General features: G+C 42.8%; 1 protein-coding gene across 2 annotated transcripts in view; it reads right to left on the bottom strand.

Annotated features, from left to right (window-relative positions):
• ACBD4 (acyl-CoA binding domain containing 4) overlaps positions 1-25,948 on the bottom strand; it is a 41,384-nt gene extending 15,436 nt beyond the window's left edge. The window contains exons 1-5 of one of the 2 annotated variants that reach the window (XM_073572879.1): positions 25,736-25,948; positions 5,774-6,048; positions 4,718-4,838; positions 3,100-3,184; positions 1,345-1,465 (exon numbers count right to left, since the gene is read on the bottom strand). In XM_073572879.1, the coding sequence (XP_073428980.1) occupies positions 1,345-1,465; positions 3,100-3,184; positions 4,718-4,838; positions 5,774-5,855 (409 nt within the window). In that variant the 5' untranslated portion in view covers positions 5,856-6,048; positions 25,736-25,948. The remainder of the gene's footprint in view (positions 1-1,344; positions 1,466-3,099; positions 3,185-4,717; positions 4,839-5,773; positions 6,049-25,735) is intronic. The other variant, XM_073572881.1, reaches the window with a different exon arrangement.
• Positions 25,949-26,176: the final 228 nt, after the last annotated feature.

Here is a 26,176-nt window from a genome sequence, read left to right as displayed (position 1 = left end):
CAAATCGCCAAATAAAAAAAAAAAAAAACACTGGGTGCTTTCAGTTTTTCCCTTGAGTTCACCTTCTTGGGGGCTCCGTAGTAATCCTAGGCTGACCTCTTACAAAGCACACTATGCCATGATTAAGAACCACGCTTTGCTTTGGTTCGGAATGCGTTAGGGTAACCCCTAGGATGGTTTTGCTATGTTTTTATAGATGAGTTATTATATATTGCTGTTATTGATTATTACAATATGAAGCTTATAGTGTGTTGAATCGCCCCCCTCCCTTGAACTGGCCCGGCATAAGGGACACTATGGGGGCAATTCATTAAGGTGCAATCACCAGAAAACGATCGTAAAACAAAGTTGTGAAATACATTAAACCAGAAATGTTACTCCAATCAATGACTGGAGTGACATTTCTGGTGTGGCGCACGTCACTACTAAGATGTGCCGAATTTATTAAATGGTGTGTGTCTGTTAATGATCTTAATAATCTTATTCTTGCACCGCCCTCATTAAGATTGTCATACAAACTGCTGGCCTTAAAGGGGTGTTCCCATCTCCAAAGCCTTATCGAAATATGTAGTAGGTGCAATAATAATAATAACATAAGTGAATACCTCCAATTTCAAATTTAGTACAGTTCTTCTGATTAGCTATGTTGCTTACCCCATGTGCAGGGCACAGCAGTTGCTTAGGTATCCATGGTTACGGCGACTCATGTAGTGACAGCTAGTTAGTTGTTTTTGGTTGTAACCATGGATATCTAAGCTACTGCAATGCCCTGCACATGGGGTAAGAAACATAGCTAATCAGAAGAACTATACTACATTTCTACTACATATTGGGATAGGATTTTGGAGATGGGAATACCTCTTTAATGAATCACACCCAAAGTTTAAAAAATAAGTGGAGAAGTCATGTTTGAGGTTTTGCCAGAGAATATGGGAAGCAAGATGTGCCACAGTCCGCGCTGCTGAATCCACAAAATCACCTGGGATGCAAAATGTAGTAACAAAGTACTTCTTTATTCCTTCCTACGCGTTTCGGCGCCCTTCCTGGCACCTTCCTGCATCCCAGGTGATTTTGTGGACTCAGCAGCGCGGACTGTGGCACATCTTGCTTCCCATATTCTCTGGCAGTTTTTCCACTTTGGAGTGGTCGGTGGAGGCCCTGCAGCAGCTGATACTGTGTTATGTCTTCAAGCCAGTTGTGGGTCACACAACTGGAATAGGTGAGTGGAACTGCATTACACCACTCACATCGTAGTGTCACTAGTGATAGGGCACTATTGCGCCTCTTGTTCCCCCACCCTTTTTGTAATGTTTGAGGTTTTGTAATAGTGGAGCGTCCACCTACCATTGCTGGCCTTGAAAAAGGAGTCTGGGGGACATGGCATGTCAGGGATGACATCATACAGGGGACGGAAATGCTCAAACATCTCTGGTGACGTGTCTTCCAAGGGGATTGTGTCTATAATCTGATACACACAAAACAGAAGGTTTTTCACTTTTACTATATAGATTATTCCAGTACATATTTAAGTCCTGCATGTCAATTAAACATATATAGGCAGGAGAAATGTGTAAGTTCTCCAGTAACATAACATAGTTTTGAAGGCTGAAGGAAGACCTTATTTCCATCTCGTTCAGCCTATTTTTAGTGCAGCTGTTCTGCATTGTTGATCCTGGGGAAGGCAAAAAACCCACAGAGTAGAAGCCAATTTTCTCCATAGGGAAAAAATTCCTTCTCCTAAGCTGGGTCAATCATCTACCTATAATATTCTGTTATTCGTAACCTTCTATACTGTTACTCACAAGAAAAGTATCCATTCCTTTCTTAAATTCATTCAGTGAGTTGGCCTTCACCACTTCCTCAGGAAGAGAATTCCAGAGCCTCACTGCTCTTACCGTGAAGAACCCTCTTCTATGCTGGTGCAGAAATTGTCTTTCCTCCAAACGAAGAGAATGCCCCCTTGTTCTTGTCACAGTCCTTGGTACAAACAGTTCATTGGAGAGATCTCTGTATTGCCCTCTGATATACTTGTACTTATATATTAGGTCTCCCCTAAGTCTTCTCTTTTCTAGAGTAAATAGACCTAATTTTGATAACCTTTCTGGGTATTGTAGTGAAGCAACTCCATTTATCATTTTAGTAGCCCGCCTTTGAACCCTTTCAAGTTCAGTAATGTCTTTCTTGAGCACCGGCGTCCAAAATTGCACACAATACTCCAAGTATGGTCTGACGAGTGATTTATACAGAGGGAGAATTATGTTTTCATCTCGTGTCCCAAGACCTCTTCTAATGCATCCCATGACCCTATTTGCTTTGGTGGCAGCTGCCTGACACTGGGCACTCCAATTTAGCTTCTTATTGACTAAGATGCCTAAGTCTTTTTCCATGTCTGATTTCCCCAGCAGTTTCCCATTTAGTAAGTAATTGTAGCATCTGTTTCTCCTTCCCATGTGCATAACCTTACACTTATCTGTGTTAAACCTCATTTGCCATTTTTCAGCCCAATTCTCCAATTTACTCAAATCTGTCTGTAGTTGCAAACTGTCCTCCTTTGTGTTAACTACCTTACATAGTTTTGTATCATCTGCAAATGCTGATATTTTACTGTGTAAGCCATCCACTAGATCATTAATAAATATATTAAGTAAGTAATGTGTTTGGTGTATACTGGTATATATATATCAACAAAACTGATAAGCCATTAAGCTGACTGACCTAGCTCTGCTTATACATGCCCTGACCAAAGAATACTGGCTTGCTATTCCCCCCTTTGGCATTTTGGGCACATTATATTTTCTATGCGCTGTGGCGGTGTAGTTAATGTGGGCCAGTACATATACCATGCGCTAGACTCTGATGATATGTAGATCTAGGTGCCAACAAAGGCTATGGCGACCATCTTGAACTACCACTCCCCTATGGGGGTGAACTGTATACTAATGCTATGGCTATATACTTTACATAATATCAGAACTTCATGTTAGCGGCTGATAAATAAACTGTCGGGACTAAGGTGAGATCAGATGGGACCCGAGTCTTTACTGAATTTCTCCACCATCATTAGACTTTGCATTTGATAAGACACGTTATATACTGTACCTTTTGTGCCACCATTTTCATTTCTCTGATGTAGGCACACATGGCATCCTCTTGACTCATATCACCAAGCTTGCTCCAGGCATCCCTGCAAAAGACGTACCAAAATAATGTATGCAAATTGCCTAAGAGGGGCTTGAACTCTAGAGCCGTCCATTGGAAGTAGCAATCTTAAAAGTCAATATTGACCATTTAATGAGTCTTGCCATAAGACTTAAGGTACCGTCACATTTAGCGATACACCAGCGATCCCGACCTCGATACGACCCGGTCAGGATCGCTGGTGCATCACTAAATGGTCGCTAGTGAGCTGCCAAACAGGCAGATCTCACAGCGATGCAGCAGCGGTCGGCAGTCGTTACTTACCTGTCAGACGCGGCGATGAAGACGTCCTCCCGCCCGCGTCCACGTGTCGCTCATCGGCGCCAGCAGGAAGTCTCAGCAGGAAGTGGCCGATGAGAAATGGTCCAGGACGTTCTCGCGCGATCAGCGATAGCCGCGGGGGAGCCGGTCAGAGGCAAGTATCACACTTAGCGATATCGCTAGCAATATCGCTTAGTGTGACGGGGCCTTAAGGATAAAAGCCTAACCAGAATCTCAATTTACAAAACACGTGTGTCGAGGTGGTGCCCTTCCAATAGGTGGCACTAAAGTTCAAGCCCTCTTCCTCTATGAATAGACAATTTGCATATTTAATTTCCCAGAGCATTCCATGGCCTACAAGTCTCCTTACACTGGCATGCCAATCCACAAGGAGAAAGGTTACCCCTTAGACCAAAATAATACAAACTGGTATGCAAAAATGAATAATTGTCCAGTGGAAATTAAGAGCTAAGATATATGGAATTAAACCTCCTGGGACCCCCCTATAACATACTAGAGAAAACACTGACCTGGGTAATATAAAAAGCGGATATACAAGTTTGTGCTTTGTCTACATTGCTTACTGCTCGCCACTGTTTCACTTCTGCATTTGCCGTATTCTGCATACATTTGCTAGTGTCCGTACAAGCTATATTGCCTGTCCCTAAAGACCGGTAACTTGCCATAAATATGTATTTTTTACATAATGCAAGATGTAGTTTTCCCCTGCATTTTGCATTATTTTTTGCTCCTGCCCCTCTCTGTTACTGAGACAGGGCCCCATCTTCCTTGTATATTAATAGAGAGAGTTTGTTTTTCTAACTGGGCATGGTCGTAAACAATACACCCAGAAAATGGAGAACCACGCCCACTTGGATAACAGGGCTGGATGTATATAGAGGGAAGAGGGGGCCATATATCAGGAACGGAGAGGCACACGAAAAAAAGAAAAACAACCTTACATTCAGGAGAACAGAAGCATTTACACCAGGTACAAAAAAATATACCCGCTTATGGTAAGTGACAAGTGCCCTTTAAAGGGGTCGTCTCGTTATGACAACCCTTTAAGAAACCCTGTTGCTGGGGAAATGTAGCATTACATAGCGTTTATAATCGTTATCCAAGTATACATGAACAGGAAGAATGTGCCTACACTTATCGCCACTCCACTCTTGCTCATTAATGAGGATTCTAAATTGCAGACTGTCCCTATAAGACGTTCACATACTGGCACATGAATACAGTATAGTGTTCATACCACTTGTACTTCCCGATAGGATCCCAGAACCCGGGGCGAGATATGTTGCAGGGTCCCATGGTAGCCTGCTTGTAGTAGCTGTAGAATCTGAGCATTTCTTCATAGGACGGCCGATAAGCGCCTAGGGAAACCAGGATAAAAGGCCAGTCATTGAGGGGATGGTGAGACAGAAGGTGAACACACATAGGACCCTAAGCACAGAATAAGTTGCTAATGATAAGCAAAGGCGGCTTTTATATGTCTCCCTACTAACACTGAAGAGGACTTGTCTAGATATATTATTTTTGCACGACTTCTATCTACATGACCCGTCTATAATTGTCATAGTAGTTTGGATAAATGGAAACCAGAACATGAATTCAGAATAATGGACAGCGTAAAAGGAGAAAGCTGGCAGCTTTGTTAAAGGGGTTGTCCTACGAACAAAGTTCAGTTTAATCAATAGATCTTGGAATAATAATAATTCCCACAATTGGATGTAATTAAATAAAATGTTCCTGTGCTGAGATACTCTTATAAATGTGTCCCTGCGGTGTACTGTGTAATGGCTCTGTCTCACCGTGCAGGGGCATGGTCTGATCATACTACAGCTCCTGGGCAGGGGAGGACGCAAAAGAGAAATTCTCTCAGCACAGGAACATTTTTTTTTTTAAACATCTCCAATTGTGGAAATTGTTATTATTCCAAGATCTATTGATTAAAATTAACTTTGTTTGTGGGAAAACCCATTTAATGACCAAGATATCTTGAACCTCCTGGGGCAAAAGCGAGACCTGGTACCACAGGTGAGGACTTCACCTGCCCTCCCGTCATTGTATTCATATATACCTATATAGCACAGTCTACTGTAATTACACCATTACTTTGATCTATCACTGCCCCTCTATACTGTCCTCTTCTATGGCAGGGAGGATGGTGGGGTCTGCAGGTATAAGGGTCCATACATCAGTGAGGAATGGGGATATATGTGATGCATTACAGACACATAACTAGTAGCATAGAGGGACATTACATGGACTAGTGACGTAACACGGGGTCACATAGGGCTTTACATACCATTTTTTGGTAAGCTCTGAATAACGGACACAGCTGCATTAAATTGCCTCTGGTATCCAGTTTCATCCTGATCCGTCCCCATGTGTCCAGGACGCAGCGCTGCACAATCCCAGACAGCAGCGTACAACACTTCGGTGCTGTGCTTCCTCTACAGGACAAAAGTACTGCCAGGTACTGCCGTGGCACTGCTGTGCTGCACCATGCCCTGATAACAGGTGAACTCTGATCCGCCTCTGTTGACTTGGGTTGTAGAAGAATGACGAGAAGACCAAAACCTACAAGATACAGATCCATAAAGAAAAGTATTGCAGAATACGCGAGACGGGCAAGCTTGACGGAAAATTTTGCTGCAGCGATTTCTGAGAAATAAGGATGGAAAGTGTCAAACTATCATTACAGCAATCACATGAGTTATCACCCAGCTTTCCAAGAGTCCTGAATGGCAAACAGATCCCTACACACTTAGTGGAGTGACAAACCGCATTAGGACTGCAATAGTAGCCAAATTAGTGGCCAAACAGAAGACGGTAGAACAAAAAAAACAAGCACTGAGTTTTCTTCATTAGTTTTTATTTTAGAGGGAAATATTATATAGACCGAATTCAGAAGTCTAGGACACTTGATGAGGAGCAGCCACGGGTCTCCTGATCCAAACTCAACAACCTCACTGCATGTATGAACAAGTCAGGTCAGGAGCCCTGTGGCTCATCCAAATATCATGTGCCATATTAGGACACTTTTACCACGGACGTCTGAATTCGGCCTTTTAGGGAGGAGATACCGTATACATTAAATTACCTGCACACAAAGTGGATTCTCACAGTAAAATCTCCATGTGTTATGGGTTTGGTTGTAAATTTCACCCGGTACATTGCAGAATGAAAAACCTGTAAAGAAAATGTTCACAGCAGATCTTCAAATATCTTCTTCCATGAAGGAAAGATGGATTCTGACTATTATAGGCCAAGTCATTGATTTATAAGGACCCCCACACAGTAGGCTTCCCAACTATCTGTACCTCTAAACAGTGCCACCCAGACTGTAAGGCTGTGTGCACACGCTGCGGATTTTGCTGCGGTTCCGCAGCGGTTTTGGCCGCTGCGGACCCGCAGCAGTTTTTGCTGCGGTGTACAGTACAATGATTCCCTATGGGAATCAAAAACCGCAGTGCAGACGGTGCGGAATTTTCCGCGCGGATTATCTGCGGTTTTCAATCCGCAGAAAGAATTGACATGTCAATTCTTTCTGCGGATTCTCCTGCGGTTTGCCATCTCCTCCATTGAGGAGATGAAAAACCGCAGGGCAAAACCGCAGAGCAATCCGCAGGTAAAACCGCAGGTCTTTTGACCTGCGGTTTCACCTGCGGATTGTACAAAATCCGCGCGGATGAATCCGCACCTTTTCCGCAGCGTGTGCACACAGCCTTATAGTGCCGGAGAAGTACAGTACAGTCACAGTACCTGTTGCCAGTCAGAGTGCGGGGTTCCCATTCTGGAGTGTATTGAGGGCTTCAGTCTATATCCCCGAAACACAGAATTCAGACATGCCCACGATGGAGCCACTGACTTCAGTTAGACAAATAAAACTCTACTGGAAATGAACATTTATTCTGCTATTGGGTCAGGCTAAAAGACGCACACAGCCAAAAAAAAGGTCAACAGGAATCCAAAGTTAATGTTCTGGACTCCCATATGCCTGACTTTGCACATACAACTTTCACGGTCCAAGTGCGGAGCATGGGTCTCCTGCCCTTAGCATAACAGCCTCATAAATGCCTATGAGGTTGTTGAGTTTGGGAGAAGACCCGAGGCCGGTCAGTCCATCACGGCCCATACTAGTACCTTGAATATCATACATGTGAAAACAGCCTAACTAAAAATCAATGGATCCGTCGGAAGCCCTTCTGAATCCTGTTTTTAGGGGAATTAAGGTAAAAGCCCCCAACGCAGTCATGAGCAGTGAAACAGACGTGATCTAAGCTTAGCTTTCAAGTGCCACGAATACAAGATTTTCCGACCTGATGATAGCAAGCATTGTTCTCTCCACCAGAGCTGGGAGCAATGACAGCACTAGACCGGTGAGGTGTAGATAACAGAGGAGTCTATCAGCTCCCTACACTGATTGCTAGTTGGATGGAAAGCGATCTCTCCCATCATCCATAGAGGACAGGAACAGAAACTATTCTTACAGCAGGTCTGTGGCTACAAAAAAAACACATTTTTAAAAGGGTTTTGATGCAGATCTTCTCCTCCACTACACACACATAGAAAAGCAGCACATCAGGCTCGTCACCGCTGTAAACATTTTACATTGACGATCATAATAATTTTTCTATTACCAAAAGAACGTACAGGAGAATTTATCCGATATACGGCAGTGATAATAAGATAGATGTAAAGTGTCTATGATCCCATAGACAGAGGGATTTCGATAAGAAGTGTGAAATCGATAGATATTTACAGACATCCACCCTAGTGATTTTTATTCTCAGGAGCGTGAAAGAACTGTTTACTATGAGGTGCACACCTTGGGTACACACACTGGGAAACAACCCGTACAAGTAAAGGATAGGGAAATGGTCGTCCCACAGCAGCAGCGGTGTACAGAGATGGAGAACCCAATATGTGGTAGGACAAGCCCTGTCCATGTGTACGTGGTCGGCTGTTGACTACAATGGGTACCATGAAATGTAGGGATAGGTTCAGGCCTACAATATTTCACTTACTAGGTCCTCTTTTAAAGACCATTTTTAAAGACACACAGACCGTCCACTGATGGGAAGAACGGACACACGGACCGTCCACTGATGGGAAGAAAGGACACACGGACCGTACACTGATGGTAAGAACGGACACACGGACCATCCACTGATGGGAAGAACGGACACACGGACCGTCCACTGATGGTAAGAACGGACACACGGACCGTCCACTGATGGTAAGAACGGACACACGCACCGTCCACTGATGGTAAGAACGGACACACGGACCGTACACTGATGGTAAGAACGGACACACGGACCGTACACTGATGGTAAGAACGTACACACGGACCGTACACTGATGGTAAGAACGGACACACGGACCGTACACTGATGGTAAGAACGGACACACGGACCGTACACTGATGGTAAGAACGGACACACGGACCGTACACTGATGGTAAGAACGGACACACGGACCGTACACTGATGGTAAGAACGGACACACGGACCGTACACTGATGGTAAGAACGGACACACAGACCATACACTGATGGGAAGAACGGACACACAGACCATACACTGATGGGAAGAACGGACACACAGACCATACACTGATGGGAAGAACGGACACACGGACCGTACACTGATGGTAAGAACGGACACACGGACCATCCACTGATGGGAAGAACGGACAAACGGACCATCCACTGATGGGAAGAATGGACACACGGACCGTACACTGATGGTAAGAATGGAAACACGGACCGTCCACTGATGGCAAGAACGGACACACAGACCGTCCACTGATGGCAAGAACGGACACACAGACCGTCCACTGATGGCAAGAACGGACACACGGACCGTCCACTGATGGCAAAAATGGACACATGGACCGTCCACTGATGGCAAGAACGGACACACGGACCGTACACTGATGGCAATAATGGACACACAGACTGTAGTACACTGATGATAAGAACAGACACACGGACCGTAGTACACTGATGACACTGGTACCATATTTACCTGTACGTATTTAGACACGGACGTGTGAATGAGGCCTAATGCTGTGGAGTTTGGTTTGGGGCCAGTCCATACATTGCAGTCTGTAAGCAAAACACGGGTGTGTGAAACTGGGCTGAAACTCCCAGCATGCTGTGGCAACTAGTCTGACCGTGGGGTATCTCCACTGGACGGTGTTAGGGCTTCCTGCTGGGAGACATACCTTCTTCACAGCTTGCTGCCCCCTGTGTTTTAACTTGTATTTTTTTATTCCTTGAGGGGGACTATTTCCATTTTTACATTTTTATTGTGTCCCATTGAAAATAACACCATTTGCAATGTCCTCATTTTTCTGCTCAGTCATAAATAGCAGAAAGAACTAATATTATCACCTACTCTGCAATATATTAACTCGGTACTGCTATATCGGCACTGCTACAGGAATTCTAGCAGGTACGTTTTTTTCCATGTATATTTCCGTCCGAGGACACACAGTCAAATTCTGTTTTGGTGGAGATTGGGCTTGGTCCTTCAGTAAATGGTGCAATACAGCGATCCTGAGTAGGCAGCCTGGTTTGGACAGTCTTATTGGAGGAGACACCAGAATTAGGATGCAAACACATGACAGTCGGTATTGTGGGGGCCCAAACTGTCTGCTACGGTCAGGTACATGCAGCCATGTGCTATCGTCGCCAACCCGCAAATAGCCTCTTCATAGAAAAAGAAAATGGAGTCTCTAATGCGACCGATTGGAAGCAACAATCTTGTAAATGAATATTGACCATATAACCCCTTCCCGACACCCCCTGTATATTTACTGTGCAAGTCAGGTGCATACAGTGGGGTCATCATCTGAAGCTACACCATGCCTGGCAGGTGCCAGCTGTGTTATACAGCCGGCATCTGATTGTACCAGTGCTAGCTCCGTTCACAGCTGATATCTCCTGCCATTGTCAGTCTCATGCATGCATGCTACCTCTTTCAGCGTATCTGCAGCATTTTCTTACATATATGAAACAATGGGTAAGTGCAAAAATGCAGGTATCGGGTTTTGCTCTGTTTTTGGTGCAAAAACCTAAGGAAGTTAATTCAGGCTACGTTATTAACATGCACAAGAGACAACAAAATCACAGTAAAAATACAGTAAAACCTGCTTTCTGTAAGCAGCTTCTTTACTGATAAGAGAGCAGGCTTTGCCTGAGGGGGAAAAACGCATCAAAAACGCAAAGTGTGAACATAGCCTAAGGGTATCTGCACATGGTGAGCGCCGTATCTGCAGCATTCTCTGCACCAAAAAACGGTGTTGGCAGGAAAAGCGCTAAAATGCACATGGTTTCTACCTGTTTTGAGTGTTTTCAAGTACATTTATTTCCCATTCACTTTAATCGGTGAAAAATGCTGCAAAAACACTGGAAGAATTGACATGCTGCAGATTTGAGAAAATGAGATTTCTAAAATTTGAACATTCACTTTGCTGGTACTAAACGGCAGCGTTTCTACCCGTGAAAAACATGCGGGAAAAATGCATCTTGTGAATAAGTCCTAAGAGTAGCCGGACATGGCAACCACAGTTCACTGCCCAAGTGCAAACATTTTCTGGAAGCGCTTTTTCCAAGAGATGAATACCCCTTTATAAACGGCGTGAACCCAGTCTATAATGGCCAGGGCTTTAGGGTTAATACAGAAATGAGCAGACGTAATGTGAGAAATCACATCAGTAATCCGTGTGACCGTCCTTCTCAGTGGAGGAATCTGCTCCACATGTTACAACAGCGCGAGCTCTGCAGATTCGGAAATACTGCTGATCCAGCACTAGGGAAATACATGGACATAGCTAGGAAAGCAAGGCAATGCAATATGTGTATGTATATACAGTATATCATACTTGAGAAAGTATTCTTTTCTATGTTTTTTTCCATGTTACATTCACAAACTTAAATGTTTTTTTCATTTGGATTTGATGTGATATACTAACAATAAGTAGCAAGTGAAGTGTGAAGGAAATGACACATGGTTTTCTAAATATTTTAAAAATATAAACGTGAAAATTATGACATGCATTTGTATTCAGTCCCCCTGAGTCAATACCTTGTAGGATCACCTTTCGCTGCAATTACTGCTTCAAGTCTTTTGGGGGTCTGTCTGTGAACAGCAATTTTCAAGTCTTACCACAGATTCTCAATGAGACTGAGGTCTGGACTGTGACTAGGCCATTCACACACATGAATATGCTTTGATCTAAGCCACTCCATTGTAGCTCTGGCAGTATGTTTAGGATCGTTGCCCTGTTGGAAGGTGAGCCTACACCCCAATCTTAAGTCTTTTGCAGCCTCTAACAGGTTTTCCTCCAGGATATCCCTGCATTTATCTTCCCAACAACTCTGACCAGCTTCCCCGTCCCTGCTGAAGAAAAGCATGCCCACAATATGATTCTGCAACCACCATGTTTCACGGTGGGGATGGTTTTTTCAGGGTAATGTGCAGTGTTAGTTTTCTGCCACACAGAGAATTTAGCATTTAGCCTAATCGTCTCTTCAGAGACGACTAGAACTCTAGTGCCCCCTATTGGAAGTAGCAATCCTAAAAGTCAATGTCTACCCTTTAACGAGCCTTGCCACATGACTTAGGATAAAAGCCTAACCAGAATTTCAATTTGCAGACAAATTGATTTGAATATTTACATATTTCCCAAAGGAGTATTGTGGATTTAAGTCTCCTCATCTCTGCATGCTTAACATGTCACTCTCTGCAAGGAGAATCGATACTACTTGGATCCTGCATTTAGCCCCAAAAATTCTAATTTAGTCTCATCTGACCAGAGCACTTTCTTCCACATTCTAGCTGCGTCCCTTACGTGGCGTTCGGAGCCAGTGAGACGCCTCTCTGATGATATTGCATGATGGATAAGTATCTGGCTAAAACTTTTGCACAGTATTGCATTTCCTATACATACTGCGCAACATTGACCACTGCATTTGCGCCAACATTTTTGAGGAAATTACAACATTTTGTGTGAAACAAGTAGTACAATTATATTGCAGTAATTTTAAACATGCATAAAAAGTAGCAATTTGTTCATCAACGTTTCACAAGTTAACCTCCAGATCTTTTCTAACATTAGGAAGTGGAATAAATGTAACAAAAATTTGCATAAAAAGAGCTAAATTTAATCAACATGCAACATATGGCACATAATGATGTCCTGCTCTTATCTAACGTTGGGATAAGAACTACCATGCCTAAAAAGTTGTTCTGGTGGCATTTGAACTAAATTTAGTTTTAACCTCTTCACGACATCTTCTCTACATGTATGGCGCTGCGAGGGTTGCGCAAATCACCGTTTATGTTCAGTGTGACGATCGCACGTGCTCACGCAGAGCGCAAGAGCGATCAAATGCGGGTGTCAGCTCTATACAAGAGCTGACACCCTGCAGCAACGTCCACGGTCCTTGCTAGTGCCTATTGAGGGAGTTTTGTGAGATATAGCATGCCACTACTGTAGGGTGCACAAGTAGGTTACCCAAACCAAAGCACAATGGTGAAAATAACTTGGCACTCAACTTATAGCGTCCATAAATAGAAGAGAATTTTATTTATGCAGTCTGCAAACGTTTAGGCCTACATGCATAAAGGTCGTGACAAGCGGTGGAAGCCGCGTCCTGCCTGATGTTTATAACTACTGACCACCAATGCCTCACAAGGGCCCATTATATGGATGCACAGATCTAAAATAACAGAATCCTACTATAACAGGGAGCCGAACAACGTGCCTTTATACTCCTCATAACAGCCTCACAAGGGCCCGCCATACAGGTGCTCTGATCAAAAGCAACAGAATCCTACTATAACAGGGAGCTGGACAGCTTACCTTTATACTTCTTATAACAGGAGCCTACATAACGCTCGTTTTACTACCTTTCTACCATATTATTTTAAAGCAGTCGGACTGATGAAGGCCCTGTAAGCCGAAACGTTTGCAGACTGCATAAATAAAATTCTCTTCTATTCGTGGACGCTATAAGTTGAGTGCCAAGTTATTTTCACTATTGAGGGAGTTTAACCTCATTGATGCCGCTGTCAAAAGTGACAGTGACATCGATCCGCATCATAGAGGGAGGGAGCTCCCTCTCTGTTCCAATCAGCACAACGCGATTGCAATGTGAGGATGGTCTCCATGATGACCCCTTGCCGAAAGATTGCCGTGGAGTCACCCAGGGACGGTGGCCTATAAGCTCCTGCTCAGAGCACGAGCAGACATGAAAGGGGAAAAATATATAAACAAAATAAAGAACAAAAAAAGGAAATTAAAAAATATTAATCCAATAAATACATACAGTATGTTCATGTGAAAACATGAGAACAGCAATAGAACAACAAGGTTTACCCGTACAGGCCTCCAAACAAATGCACTATCAGGGTGCAGTGGACCCATATAAAGATGGCAACACAGGTGCAAAAATACCAATCAAGCAACTGCTCCAGCCTACCAATACATGGAGGGGGCGATTGCCTGGTATGTTGATGCACAAAAACAACTTGTATGCGGCGCTGTTCACACTAAGGCCATGCACAGCGTCCAGGCCAGCCTAGTACCAACACTCTTCTATTAGTTCAGGCGGGCTGCCCAACGCTAACAAATGCATGCCGTGTGGAAAACAGACACCGCAGTTTACAAGACCAAATGGGCCCAACTGCACCCTGAATAAAAAGTGCAAAAAACACATTTTAAAAATATTTTTTTAAAAATGTGGAGAATTAGTTAATATTTTGGCCAAAATACGTGAGCCCGTAACCTACGTCAAAGATCTCCACGCTTACGGGTACCTAACACTAAATAATAATACAGCACAGTACAAACTGTAGGCTGGAGCAGTTGCTTGATTGGTATTTTTGCACCTGTGTTGCCATCTTTATATGGGTCCACTGCACCCTGATAGTGCATTTGTTTGGAGGCCTGTACGGGTAAACCTTGTTGTTCTATTGCTGTTCTCATTATTGGAGGTTTTTCAAGTCCTCTTTTTGTACTGTGCTGTATTATCATGTGAAAACATAAATAAAAAAATAAAAGTAATCATATTTGGTATTTCTGCGCCTGGAATGATGACCTATAAAACTATCCCACTAGCTAACCTGTTCAATAAAGGCCGTGAAAAAAAAGTGGCAAAAAACTATGCTTTATCATCATACCGCTGAGCAAAAAGTGAAATAAAACGTGATAAAAAAGTCAAATATAAATAAAAAGGATATCGCTGAAAAAAATCATCTTAAGCCGCCACACACGTCCGTCAGCGGAGAAATAAAGCCATAGCTCTCAGAATAATTTTTATTGTGTAAAAGTGCCAAAGCATTCAAAAAAGTTATATAAATGTGTCGCTGTAATCGTACTGACCTGAAGAATAAAGCCGACTTATCAATTTTAGCACTTGCGGAACGGCATAAAATTGAATGAATTGCTGGTTTTTATTCATTCTGTCTCCCAAAAATCAGAATAGAAAGCGAATAAAAAAGCAAAGCGACCGAAAATGGTACCAATAAAAATGTCAATTTGTGCTGCAAAAACAAGCCCTCACGTGACTCTGTTGGCAAAAATATAGAAAAAATATAACTCTTGAAATATGCTGATGAAAAACCTAGTTTTGCAAAAAAAAAAAAAAAGCGTCTTTAGGCTAGTTTCACACTAGCGTATCTTCACTCAGCGCACGGCGCCGCTAAGCCCCGCCCCCTCCGGTCATCTCCTTCCTACTATTGCACAGCGCCGCATGCGATCTGTGCACCCTATGTTTAGCATAGGGTGCGCAGATTGTGCGCTGGCCGTGCGCTAGAAGGATTTTTGCGTGCGCTGCGCACTTTTGAAGGTGCGCCGAGAGCACCAAAATGCAACCTGGTGCGTTCGGCGAACCTTCAAAAGTGCACAGCGCACGCAAATTTAGCGGTGCCGTGCGCTGCGTGAAGATACGCTAGTGTGAAACTAGCCTTAGTGTGTGATAGCAGCCAAATATAAAAACAGATATATACAGTGGATTGCCAAAGTATTCACCCTCTTGGCTTTTTATCTATTTTGTTATATTACAACCTGTTTATATATTTTTGTAATCTGATTTGTGTTTGATGCATCAACATTAAATAGCCTAAGTTGGTGAAGTGAGAAAAATATAGATATAAATTAAATTTATGGGACCAAATAAATTGTCATGTGCATATGTATTCACCCCTTTTGCTGTGAAGCCCCTAAAAATGTATTGTGCAAGCAATTACCTTCATAAGTCACATGCTTAGTGACACCTGTGTGCAATCTATGTGTCACCTGGTCTGTCAGTATACACACCTTTTCTGAAAGGCCACAGAGGTTGCAGCACAGTTAAAGGACCTGTCAGCAGGATTGTGCATAGTAACCTACACACAGTGTCAGGTCGGCGCTGTTATACTGAATAAAATTATACCTTGGTTGATGAAATCCGTCTCATGATTGCTCTTTAACCCCTTCACCCCCAAGGGTGGTTTGCACGTTCATGACCGGGCCAATTTTTACAATTCTGACCACTGTCCCTTTATGAGGTAATAACTCTGAAACGCTTCCATGGATCCCGGTGATTCTGACAATGTTTTCTCGTGACATATTGTACTTCATGTTAGTGGTAAAATTTCATTCATATAACTTGCGTTTATTTGTGAAAAAACGGAAATTTGGCGAAAATTTCGCAATTTTCCAACTTTGAATTTTTATGCCCTTAAATCACAGAGATATGGCACACAAAAAACTTGATAAGTAACATTTCCCACATGTTTACTTTACATCAGCACAATTTTGCAACCAAAATTTTTTTTTGTTAGGAAGTTATAAGGGTTATAAGTTGACCAGCGATTTCTCATTTTTACAACACCATTTTTTTTTTACGGACCACATCACATTTGAAGCCACTTTGAGGGGTCTATATGATAGAAAATACCCAAAAGTGACACCATTCTAAAAACTGCACCTCTTAAGGTGCTCGAAACCACATTCAAGAAGTTTATTAACCCTTCAGGTGCTTCACAGGAATTTTTTGAATATTTTAAAAAAAAAACATTTAACTTTTTTTCACAAAAAAAATAATTCAGGTTCAATTTTTTTTATTTTACAAGGGTAAAAGGAGAAATTGGACTGGAAAAGTTATTGTGCAATTTGTTCTGAGTACGCTGATACCTGATATGTGGGGGGGGAACCACTGTTTCGGCGCATGGCAGAGCTCAGAAGGGAAGGAGCGCCGTTTGACTTTTTCAATGCAAAATTGGCTGGAATTCTGATCGGACGCCATGTCACGTTTGGAGAGCCCCTGATGTACCTAAACAGTGGAAACCCCCCACAAGTGACCCCATTTTGGAAACTAGACCCCCCAAGGAACTTATCTAGATATGTGATGAGAACTTTGAAACCACAAGGGCTTCACAGAAGTTTATAACGTACAGCGGTACAATTAAAAAAAATCATATTTTTTGCACAAAAATGATCTTTTCACCCCCAATAAATATTTTCCCACGGGTAACAGGACCCTAAAAGTTATTGTGCAATTTGTCCTGAGTACGCTGATACCCCATATGTGGGTGTAAACGACTATTTGGGCGCATGGCAGAGCTCGGAAGGGAAACAGCACCATTTGACTTTTTTGGCTGGAATTGAGATCGGACACCATGTCGCATTTGGAAAGTCCCTGATGTACCTAAACAGTGGAATCCCCCCACAAGTGACCCCATTTTGGAAACTAGACCCCCTAAGGAACTTATCTAGATGTGTGGTGAGAACTTTGAACCCACAAGGACTTCACAGAAGTTTATAACGCCCGGGCGTGAAAATTTCTTTATTTTCCCAAGGGTACCAGGAGAAAATAGACCCCAAAAGTTGTTTTCCAATTTGTCCTGAGTACCCTGATACCCCATATGTGGGAGAAAACTACTGTATGGGCCCACGTCGGGGCTCGGAAGGGAAGTAGTGACGTTTTGGAATGCAGACTTTGATGGAATGGTCTGCGGGTGTCATGTTGCCTTTGGAGAGCCCCTAATGTACCTAAACTCCCCACAAGTGACCCCATTTTGGAAACTAGACCCCCCCACGGAACTTATCTAGATGTGTGGTGAGCACTTTGAACCCCCAAGGGCTTCACAGAAGTTTATAACTCCCGGGTGTGAAAAAAAAAAATCATTTTTTTCCCACAAAAATGATATTTTTGCCCCCAATTTTTTATTTTCCTAAGGGCAACAGGAGAAATAGGACCCCAAAAGTTGTTTTGCAATTTTTCCTGAATAGGCTGATACCCCATATGTGGGGGTAAAACACTGTTTGATTTACTATTTATGGCGGTTTTTATGTTTGGCAGCTGTCATACGCTAAAAGACGCTTTTTATTGTAAAAATTGTTTTTGCATCACCACATATTGAAAGCTATAATTTTTCCGTATTTTGTCCCACTGAGTCATGTGAGGTCTTATTTTTTGCGGGACGAGTTGACGTTTTTATTGGTACCATTTTCGGGCACGTGACTTTTTTGATCGATTTTTATTCCGATTTTTGGGACGCAGAATGAACAAAAACCAGCGTTTCATGAATTTCTTTTGGGGGGTGCGTTTACACCGTTCCGCGTGCGGTAAAATTGATAAAGCGGTTTTATTCTTCGGGTCAGTACGATTACAGCGATACCTCATTTGTCTCTTTTTTTTAGGTTTTGTCGGTTTTATGCAATAAAAACAATTTTATATAAAAAATAATTATTTTTGCATCGCTTTATTCTGCGAGCTATAACTTTTTTATTTTTTCGCTGATGATGCTGTATGGCAGCTCGTTTTTTGCGGGACAAGATGACGTTTTCAGCGGAACCATGGATATTTATATGCGTCTTTTTGATGGCGCGTTATTGCACTTTTTGTTCGGCGGTATGATAAATCATTTTTTGCTTCGTTTTTTATTTTTATTTTTTAAGGGGTTCGCTAAAGGGGTTAAGTAATGGGACAGTTTTATAGGGCAGGTCGTTACGGACGCGGCGATACCAAATGTGTACTTTTATTGTTTTTTTTTATTTCCAAAAAATGAATTTATTAGGGAATTTTTTTTTTTAAATTTATTTAGCGATTTTTTTTTAAAATTATTTTTACACCTTTTTTTTTTTTCAACTTTATTAGGTTGTCCCAGGGGGGACATCACTGTCCTGTGACAGATCGCTGATCTGTCACATCACAGATCACTGTGACAGATCAGCAATCTGTCACAGGCAGTGCAGAAGTCTTCCTCGTGCTTGCGCTTTGCAGGCACTGAGGAAGCCGGCTCCCTGCAGGCCCCCGAAGGTCCCCGTCGCCATCTTGGATCCGGGGGCCTGCAGGGAAAGAGCCCCCCGCAGCAGCGCTGCACATTGCGCTGCTATGGGGGTCTCAGGGAAGCACGGAGGGAGCCCCCTCCCTGCCGATGCTTCCCTTTAACCCCCGGTACACCGCGCTCGTGTTTGATCACGGTGTGCAAGGGGTTAACGTGTCGGGGGCGGTCCGTGACCGCCCCTGACACATAGTGCCGGGTGTCAGCTGTGACACGTGGGCGCCGCTGATTGCGCTAGACGTACTATCCCGTCCATGGGCATAGGGGCCCGGGTCCCATGGACGGGATAGTACGTCTGATGTCAGAAAGGGGTTAATCTTTATCTTCAGTTTTGTGTTAATGATACAGTATGCTCGTGTCCTAAGGCGGGGTTCTTGTATGTGGTGCTCTGATTAGCTATGGTATTCATAATGCAGACTACTGACAAGTCACTGATCCCTCACTGACCTGCCCCCTAGTTCACATAATGAATATCTGTATATACTAAAAAAAAAAAAATGTTTCTGCCAGCCGTGGCACCTGCTCTGCAGCAAAATCACATGTTTGGTGTGCCAATAATACCTTTTATTCAGGTTACTCAGCTAGGGAAAAAAAAACAATTTGAAAATGGTGCCTGCGCAGTAGCAGCTATCGGTCTCTAGCGGTGATCTTGAGAGCTGCTACTGCGCATTCGCAGGCGGAGCCATCTTACTGGAGAAGAAAAAAAAAATCCTGCTTCAAGATGACGCCGCCCATGCCTGTGCAGTAGCAGCTTTCGGATCACAGCTAGACACCGATAGTAGCTACTGCGCAGGCGCGGCGGGCACCATTTTCAAATTGTTTTTTTTAAGTATATACAGATATTCATTATGCAAACTGGGGGCAGGTCAGAGAGGGATCAGTGACATGTCAGCAGTCTTCATTATGAATATCTAATCAGAGCACCACATACACCAAACCCACCTTAGGGCACGAGCATCTCTAACACAAAACTAAAAATAAAGATTAAAGAACAACCACAAGAGACAGATTTCATCAACCAAGGTATCATTATAATCAGTATAACAGCACCAACCTGACACTGTGCACAATCCTTCTGACAGGTTCCCTTTAAGCAACAGGCACCACTAACCAAACAACATCATGAAGACCAAAGAGATCTCCAAACAAGTCAGGGACAAAGTTATTGAGACGTACAACTCAGAGTTGGGTTATAAAAAGATATCCCAATTTCATCCTATGGAGCACCATCAAAGCCATTATCATCAAATGGAAAGAATATGGTAGCACAACAAATCTGCCAAGAGAGGACTGGTCTCCAAAACTCTCAGTCCAGACAAGGATTGCATTAATCAGAGGGGCACCACAGACAACAGGTACCCCTGAAAGAGCTGCAGTTCTCAAGCAGAGACTGGAGTATCTGTCCACTCAACCACAATAAGTCATACATTTCATAGAGGTGGCCTTTATAGAAGAGTGGGCAGAAAAAAGCCTTTACTTGCAAACAAAAATTGTAAGACTTGTAATGAGTTGTCAAAAGACATGTGGGAGACTCCCCAAATGTATGGAGGTGCTGTGGTCAAATGAGACCAAAATTGAACTTTTTGGCCAATAAGAGAAAAGCTATGTCTGCCACCAAACCAACACAGCTCATCACCCCAAGAACACCATGTTTTTCAGAGGCAGGGGCAGGGAAAAAGGTCTGAGATGATGGGAAGATGGATGGTGGGAAATACAGAGATATTCTTGAGCAAAACCTGCCTCAGTCTGTCTGTAATTTCAGACTGGGACGGTGGTTCAACTTCCAACAAGACAATTACCCAAAGAATACTGGCAGACTTGAAGAATGCTGTTCACCAGAGGAAACCATCTATCTTGAAGAAGCTGTGTTGCCTTGAGGAAAGGGCAAAAATCCCAGTGGCAAAAGGAGGCTCTACAAAGTACTTATTTTAGGGGTGTTGATTAGTTATGCACACTGAAGTTTTTAATTATTGTGTCCTGTTTGTTATTTGCTTCACAATAAAAAGCAAACAAAATGTTCAGAGCTGTAGTCATGTTCTTTACATGAACTGATGGAAACCTTCAAATAAACCAGTGAAATTGACAATGAAAACAATGAAAATGACAAAGGAGTGTGGTGAAAACTTTTGCAAGCCACTTTATCTGGTATTGCTGTAATCACACCGACCTGAAGGATAGTCTAATCACTTAAACAAGAAACGGCGTAAAAAATACAAGCAATTCTTCATCTGCTGTTGATTTGTTCATTCTGCCTCCAAAGATTGCAGTAAGGCTCGGCTCTCATTTATTCTGCATGCTACACTGAGCGCTTACATCCGGGTTTCCGTGTAAATTTCTGAATTATGTTTTCCAGATGGAATTCTCGGCGGATGGTGACACTTTGGACTCTAACTGGCATATGATCCAGCGGAATACGTCTTTTTAAGAGTGCATAAATGCGCGGTCAACCACAGTTTTGTGCACCTCTGGAAAGAAGGACACTGCTGAACAGAGGCCAGATGGAGTAGAGAGTAAATCCAAAAAAGAAGTGAACCAGCTTCCAAAAAAATTCCAAAATGTATTGTTCACAGATAAAACAGGATAAGGCAGGACATAGTTCACATGACCAAGTGTAGCAGCTACACGTTTCAAACACGCTGGGTGTTCTTTCTCAAAGCGGGATCTGTCACACATGAAACTACACGAGTTCCGTGCTTCCTCACACCACATGCTGCAGTAGGTGAGCCGTTTTATTTCTTTTCACTTTGGAGTACAGAGTAACTCTGCTGCCTCATTATAGTGAATGGATCTCTCGGGTTTTCGTCTGAATCACGTCATTTGGAGATATAGATGGAAACCCCAAAGTAAGTAAGTAAAGTAAATGCCCAGAATATTCGTGATCCAAAATGTTATGTACAATGTTCCCAATAAAAGTTTCATTTCAATCCACAAAAAAAGCAAGTCCCCACTCCGGTCCGTTATCGGTCAATGGAAATATAGGGGGCTTCCAAGTTACTGATAGTACAAAGGCTCTGGAAAAGCGCTATGGTTCCTCGCCCCGCAAAAAGAAATCCACCAAATTCTCTGCTACGAAATCCAATCGGAGTCACTTATTGGGGTGTTCTGCTGTCCTGGCTCCTCAGGGGCTCTGTCAATGTGACATGGCACCCGCAAACCATTCCGGCAAAATGTGCAGTACATTATGGTGCTCCTTCCCTTCTGAGCTATGCACTGTGCCTCAAAAGTAGTTTTCGACCACTTATGAGGTATTGGCAGACTTGGTAGAAATTTTGTAACATATTTTATGGTTCATTTTATCCTTTTATCCCTTTTGAAAATTAATAACTTGGGACCAAAGCAACATTTTAGTGGAAAAATGGTAATTTTCCATTGACTCAGCCCAATGTTATACAATTCTGTGAATCGCTTAAGGGTTAAAAATGCTCACTACGCTGCTAGATGAGTTCCTCAAGAGGTGTAGTTTCCAAAATTGGGTCCATTGTTGGGGTTTCTGCTCATTTGGCATGTCAGGCGCTCGATGAATGTGACATGGTATTCGCAATGTGTCCCAGCCAAAATTGTGGTCCAGAATTCAATTAGCGCTACGTCCTTTCCAAGCCCTGCCATGAACACAAACACTAGTTTTCCAACACATATTAGGCATTGGTATACTCAGTACAAATTATACAACAAATTATATGGCTCATATTCTCCGGTTAACCTTATGAAAATGAAAAATTTTGGGCTAAAGGAACCTGGGGGTTCGAGGTGTTCCTTCCGCATTGCTTTAGTTCTTGTGAAGCACCTGAAAGGTTAATAAACTACTTAAATGTGGTTTTGAGCACCGTGAGGGGTGAAGTTTTTGAATGGTGTCACTTTTGGGTATTTTCTGTCATATAAGCCCCCAAAAGTCACTTAAAATGTGATGAAAAATGGTTCTCTAAATTTTGTTGGAAAAATGAGAAATTGCTGATCAACTCTTCTATCTTCGAGAGAGAGAGAATTTTTTTCAGACGCCAGAACTGAGATTAGGGTTAAATTTCCGACACAAGCATTTCTCCCGAGCATGCGCAATAGAAAATTCGGATCCGGCCGGGGAAAAAAACGTTTCATTGTCCGTCCTGTCCGCTCGTTAAAATCTTGGCGGATCCGTAAAAAAATGGATCGAACGGATGACCATCCGTCAAGATCCGCCGTTAATACAAGTCAATGGGGAAAAAACGGATCCGCCAAGAAAAATGGCGGATCCGTTTTTTTTGCAAAATGGCGGATTTTGACTGTTGGGGAAAAACGGATGTGTGAAACAGGCCTAATCCTGGTTTTGACTTATGAATACTGATGTAAAATATTGACCAAATACTGAACATGTGAACGTGGCGTTAACAATCAACTACTAGATTAAACATTTATCTGCATTTTTTCCCCATCCTTTCTGTAAAAATGAGTGGGGTCATTACACCCCAGCTATTTAGGAGGAAACCGCCAACTCCATTCTCCGCCTGTGGTTTCCTGCTTGCTTACATGTGTTTCATCACTGGTTTATTGTAAATCTGCATCTTTCTATTATGTCAGTAGATTATTCTTATTAACCATGGATCGTGTCTGCAGGAATGGTATCATGTATGGCACAAGGAGGGTAGTTAGGTGCCATCAGGGCACTACTGTAGGTGTCACCTTTGAGAGTTTACATGAGGCTAAAATGGTACATAGAGCTCGAAATATCCTTTTCCCAAATGCAAAGAGAGAACCCTGTGTATTACAAGACCCCTATTGCTAGATGTTCACCGAATGTACAGAATTAGAGGATGGGACATGAAGGAGCCAGAGGAGCACTGACCTAGAAGGCCTATGAAAAGCGGGGAAAATTAGCTGCTTAGGACTTTATTGCCCATGGTCTTACATACAACCGCATCCAGCCCAGGGTACGATGGCAACCATAGATGTGACGTGGGTGGTATGTCTTGCCTAGGACGTATATTTTGATCATAAGTCGCTTAGACCAATGCCGTCTTACATAGTCAACAACTGCGTGTACCTACAGTGACCGAAGTTTGCGCCAATTGCTGCAGTTTAACCATTTAAATGCCGCTGTCAATGTCTAACAGTGGCATTCAAATGATGTAATAGCTGATGCACATGCACTGGCGATGAAGTCACAAGTATCTGATGGATACCTGGGCAGGTACTGCGCCACACTTGGCATTTTTTTCACCCTTTTTCCAGTATATTTCATGGTAAAATTAATACAGTCATTCTCGTACTACCTGTCCCGCAAAAAGACAATAAGGTTATATCAACGGAAAAATAAAAAAGTGATGCACACTGGAATAAAGGGAAGAGTAAAAGAAAGCACAAAAATTAAAAAGTACCAGGTAATAAAGGAGGTTGAGGCTATGTGCCACGATCAGGAATTGCTGCAGTTTTGACGCCACGTCAAACCTGCAACGGTCAGATGTTACAGCGTAGAGGATGGGATTTCTAGAAATACCATGTCCACTATGCGTCCACTTGTCCCTGCAGGTCACCCGCGGAAACTGACATGCGGCGCGGGTTTACAAGCTGCGGTATATGAAGTTCTCTTGCACAAACGCTAGTCTCTGCAACAGAACTTTCAACAGTAAAATGTATTGGATGTGAAAAATCTGCTGGGTCCTAAGTGCCAATACTTCCTGATCATGGGAATGTACCCTAATGGGTAGGAAAACCATGGACATTTTTTTTTGGAATCCTAGGAAAATGATGCACACATGGATGGTAAAAATAGTCCTTAAATTGGTGAGAATGGTATCCAGCACACTGAAAAAAATGGATTGGCTTTTCTATAATGCAAAAAATAAAAAATGGAAATCTGGATGAGGTCTTAGGCACATCTGAAATTTACTTCTCACAGCCATTAAGGGGCTATGTTTATGTACCGTATATACCTGGGATATCGCCTGTATATGGGCTGAACATAATGCCGCCATAATATGTAACTGTATACCAGACAGAGGCATCCGTAAGACATACAGTAAGTCACCATATCAGACAACTGAGGTTTTTACATTGGCAATAGGAAGGTGCAGCAGGTTATACTTTAATATAAGGTTAAAACAAAAAAAGTATATTGAATTTCTATTCCTTTTGGCATCTGTATGGTTTAGGCCAAATAGAAACTTTTGGCTATTAAGTTTGGGTTAAAGAGACCTGGTGGGCACGTACATGGGGGTCCGTACACAGACCATAATATGTCGATGTCCAAATTCAGCCTTATATGGGAACAAAAAGCCAAAATTTGTTTCAGTATTTTTCTCAGATGTACCCCAAATTTGGCACAAAAATATTGTCAACGAGGTGGCAAAGGTTAGAAAAGTGTGGTAGTTCTCACAAATTTGCTCAGATTGGGCCATTATTATCCATATATTGCTGACTTGTCGCGACACTAAGAATAAATGTGCCCACCGAATTGTCCGGACGCAGAAAAATCGTGCAATTACACACGAAAATAACTCATCGACACAATGATTCTTCTTTTTTTCACCCGAGTTATTTTTAAATACTTTTTGCTTGCGACTACTAGTAGCTTTGTAATACAGACTTATAATGGTCGCCTCTGGAGCAAATTTTTACTTCAAGGTGACATGAAGTCTGTGGCATGTCTGCCATATCCACAATGACAAAGAAAATGCTGGACGTGTGTGTGACAGACAACACCTGACGGACACACGTCCCTTCTAGTTTAATTTGTCACATTTACTTGTGGCATAAACGCCCGTTTTGTGTCGGTGTAAACCAAAGTATCACATAAACAACATTACTCATAAATGACTCAATGCTGAGGCTTATGGAGTCCCCCAGTTATCTTCATCCCATTAATGTACTGTAAGATGGCAGCTTTATTACATCATCTAATATCATTATATTATATACACTGCTGTACTGCAAGTCTACAATGTCATTACCTACACAGCGTCGGGCATTCAGGCTCTGGCCTCAGGAGCTAACAGCATCTCCTCCTCCCGACTCTCGGGACTCTCAGCCCGCCTGTGCCGCTCATAAATCCGGACACAGCAATCACGCAAGGCCGGGGATTATGAGGTGAAAGTAGGCCTGAGGATCGAGGCGGGGGAAACCTGCATTGTGGGAGGACTTTGTGCTGACGTGAGGCTGAGTCTCCATCATGACTACGAGGATAAACAGAACAGTGAGCACGTGCTGCTGTCACAGAGACATGATGGGATTGGTCGTATCGGCCATTTTGTTGGGTGATATGGGCAGTAATATATGTGCAGCATACGTTTTAAAATGATAATTCAATTGATATGTAATTGTACAAAGCAAGGCTGCACACCCAACTTTCCTAGAGTCCTGAATGGCAAAGCTATCCTATCAATGTATCTATT

This window comes from Dendrobates tinctorius, unplaced genomic scaffold (assembly GCF_039654945.1).
Source record: "Dendrobates tinctorius isolate UK_male_01 unplaced genomic scaffold, ASM3965494v1 ptg000032l, whole genome shotgun sequence".
Taxonomy (NCBI): Eukaryota; Metazoa; Chordata; class Amphibia; order Anura; family Dendrobatidae; genus Dendrobates; species Dendrobates tinctorius.
The sequence above is the reverse complement of the archived record's forward strand: the minus strand, read 5'-3'. Positions and strand labels throughout refer to the sequence as shown.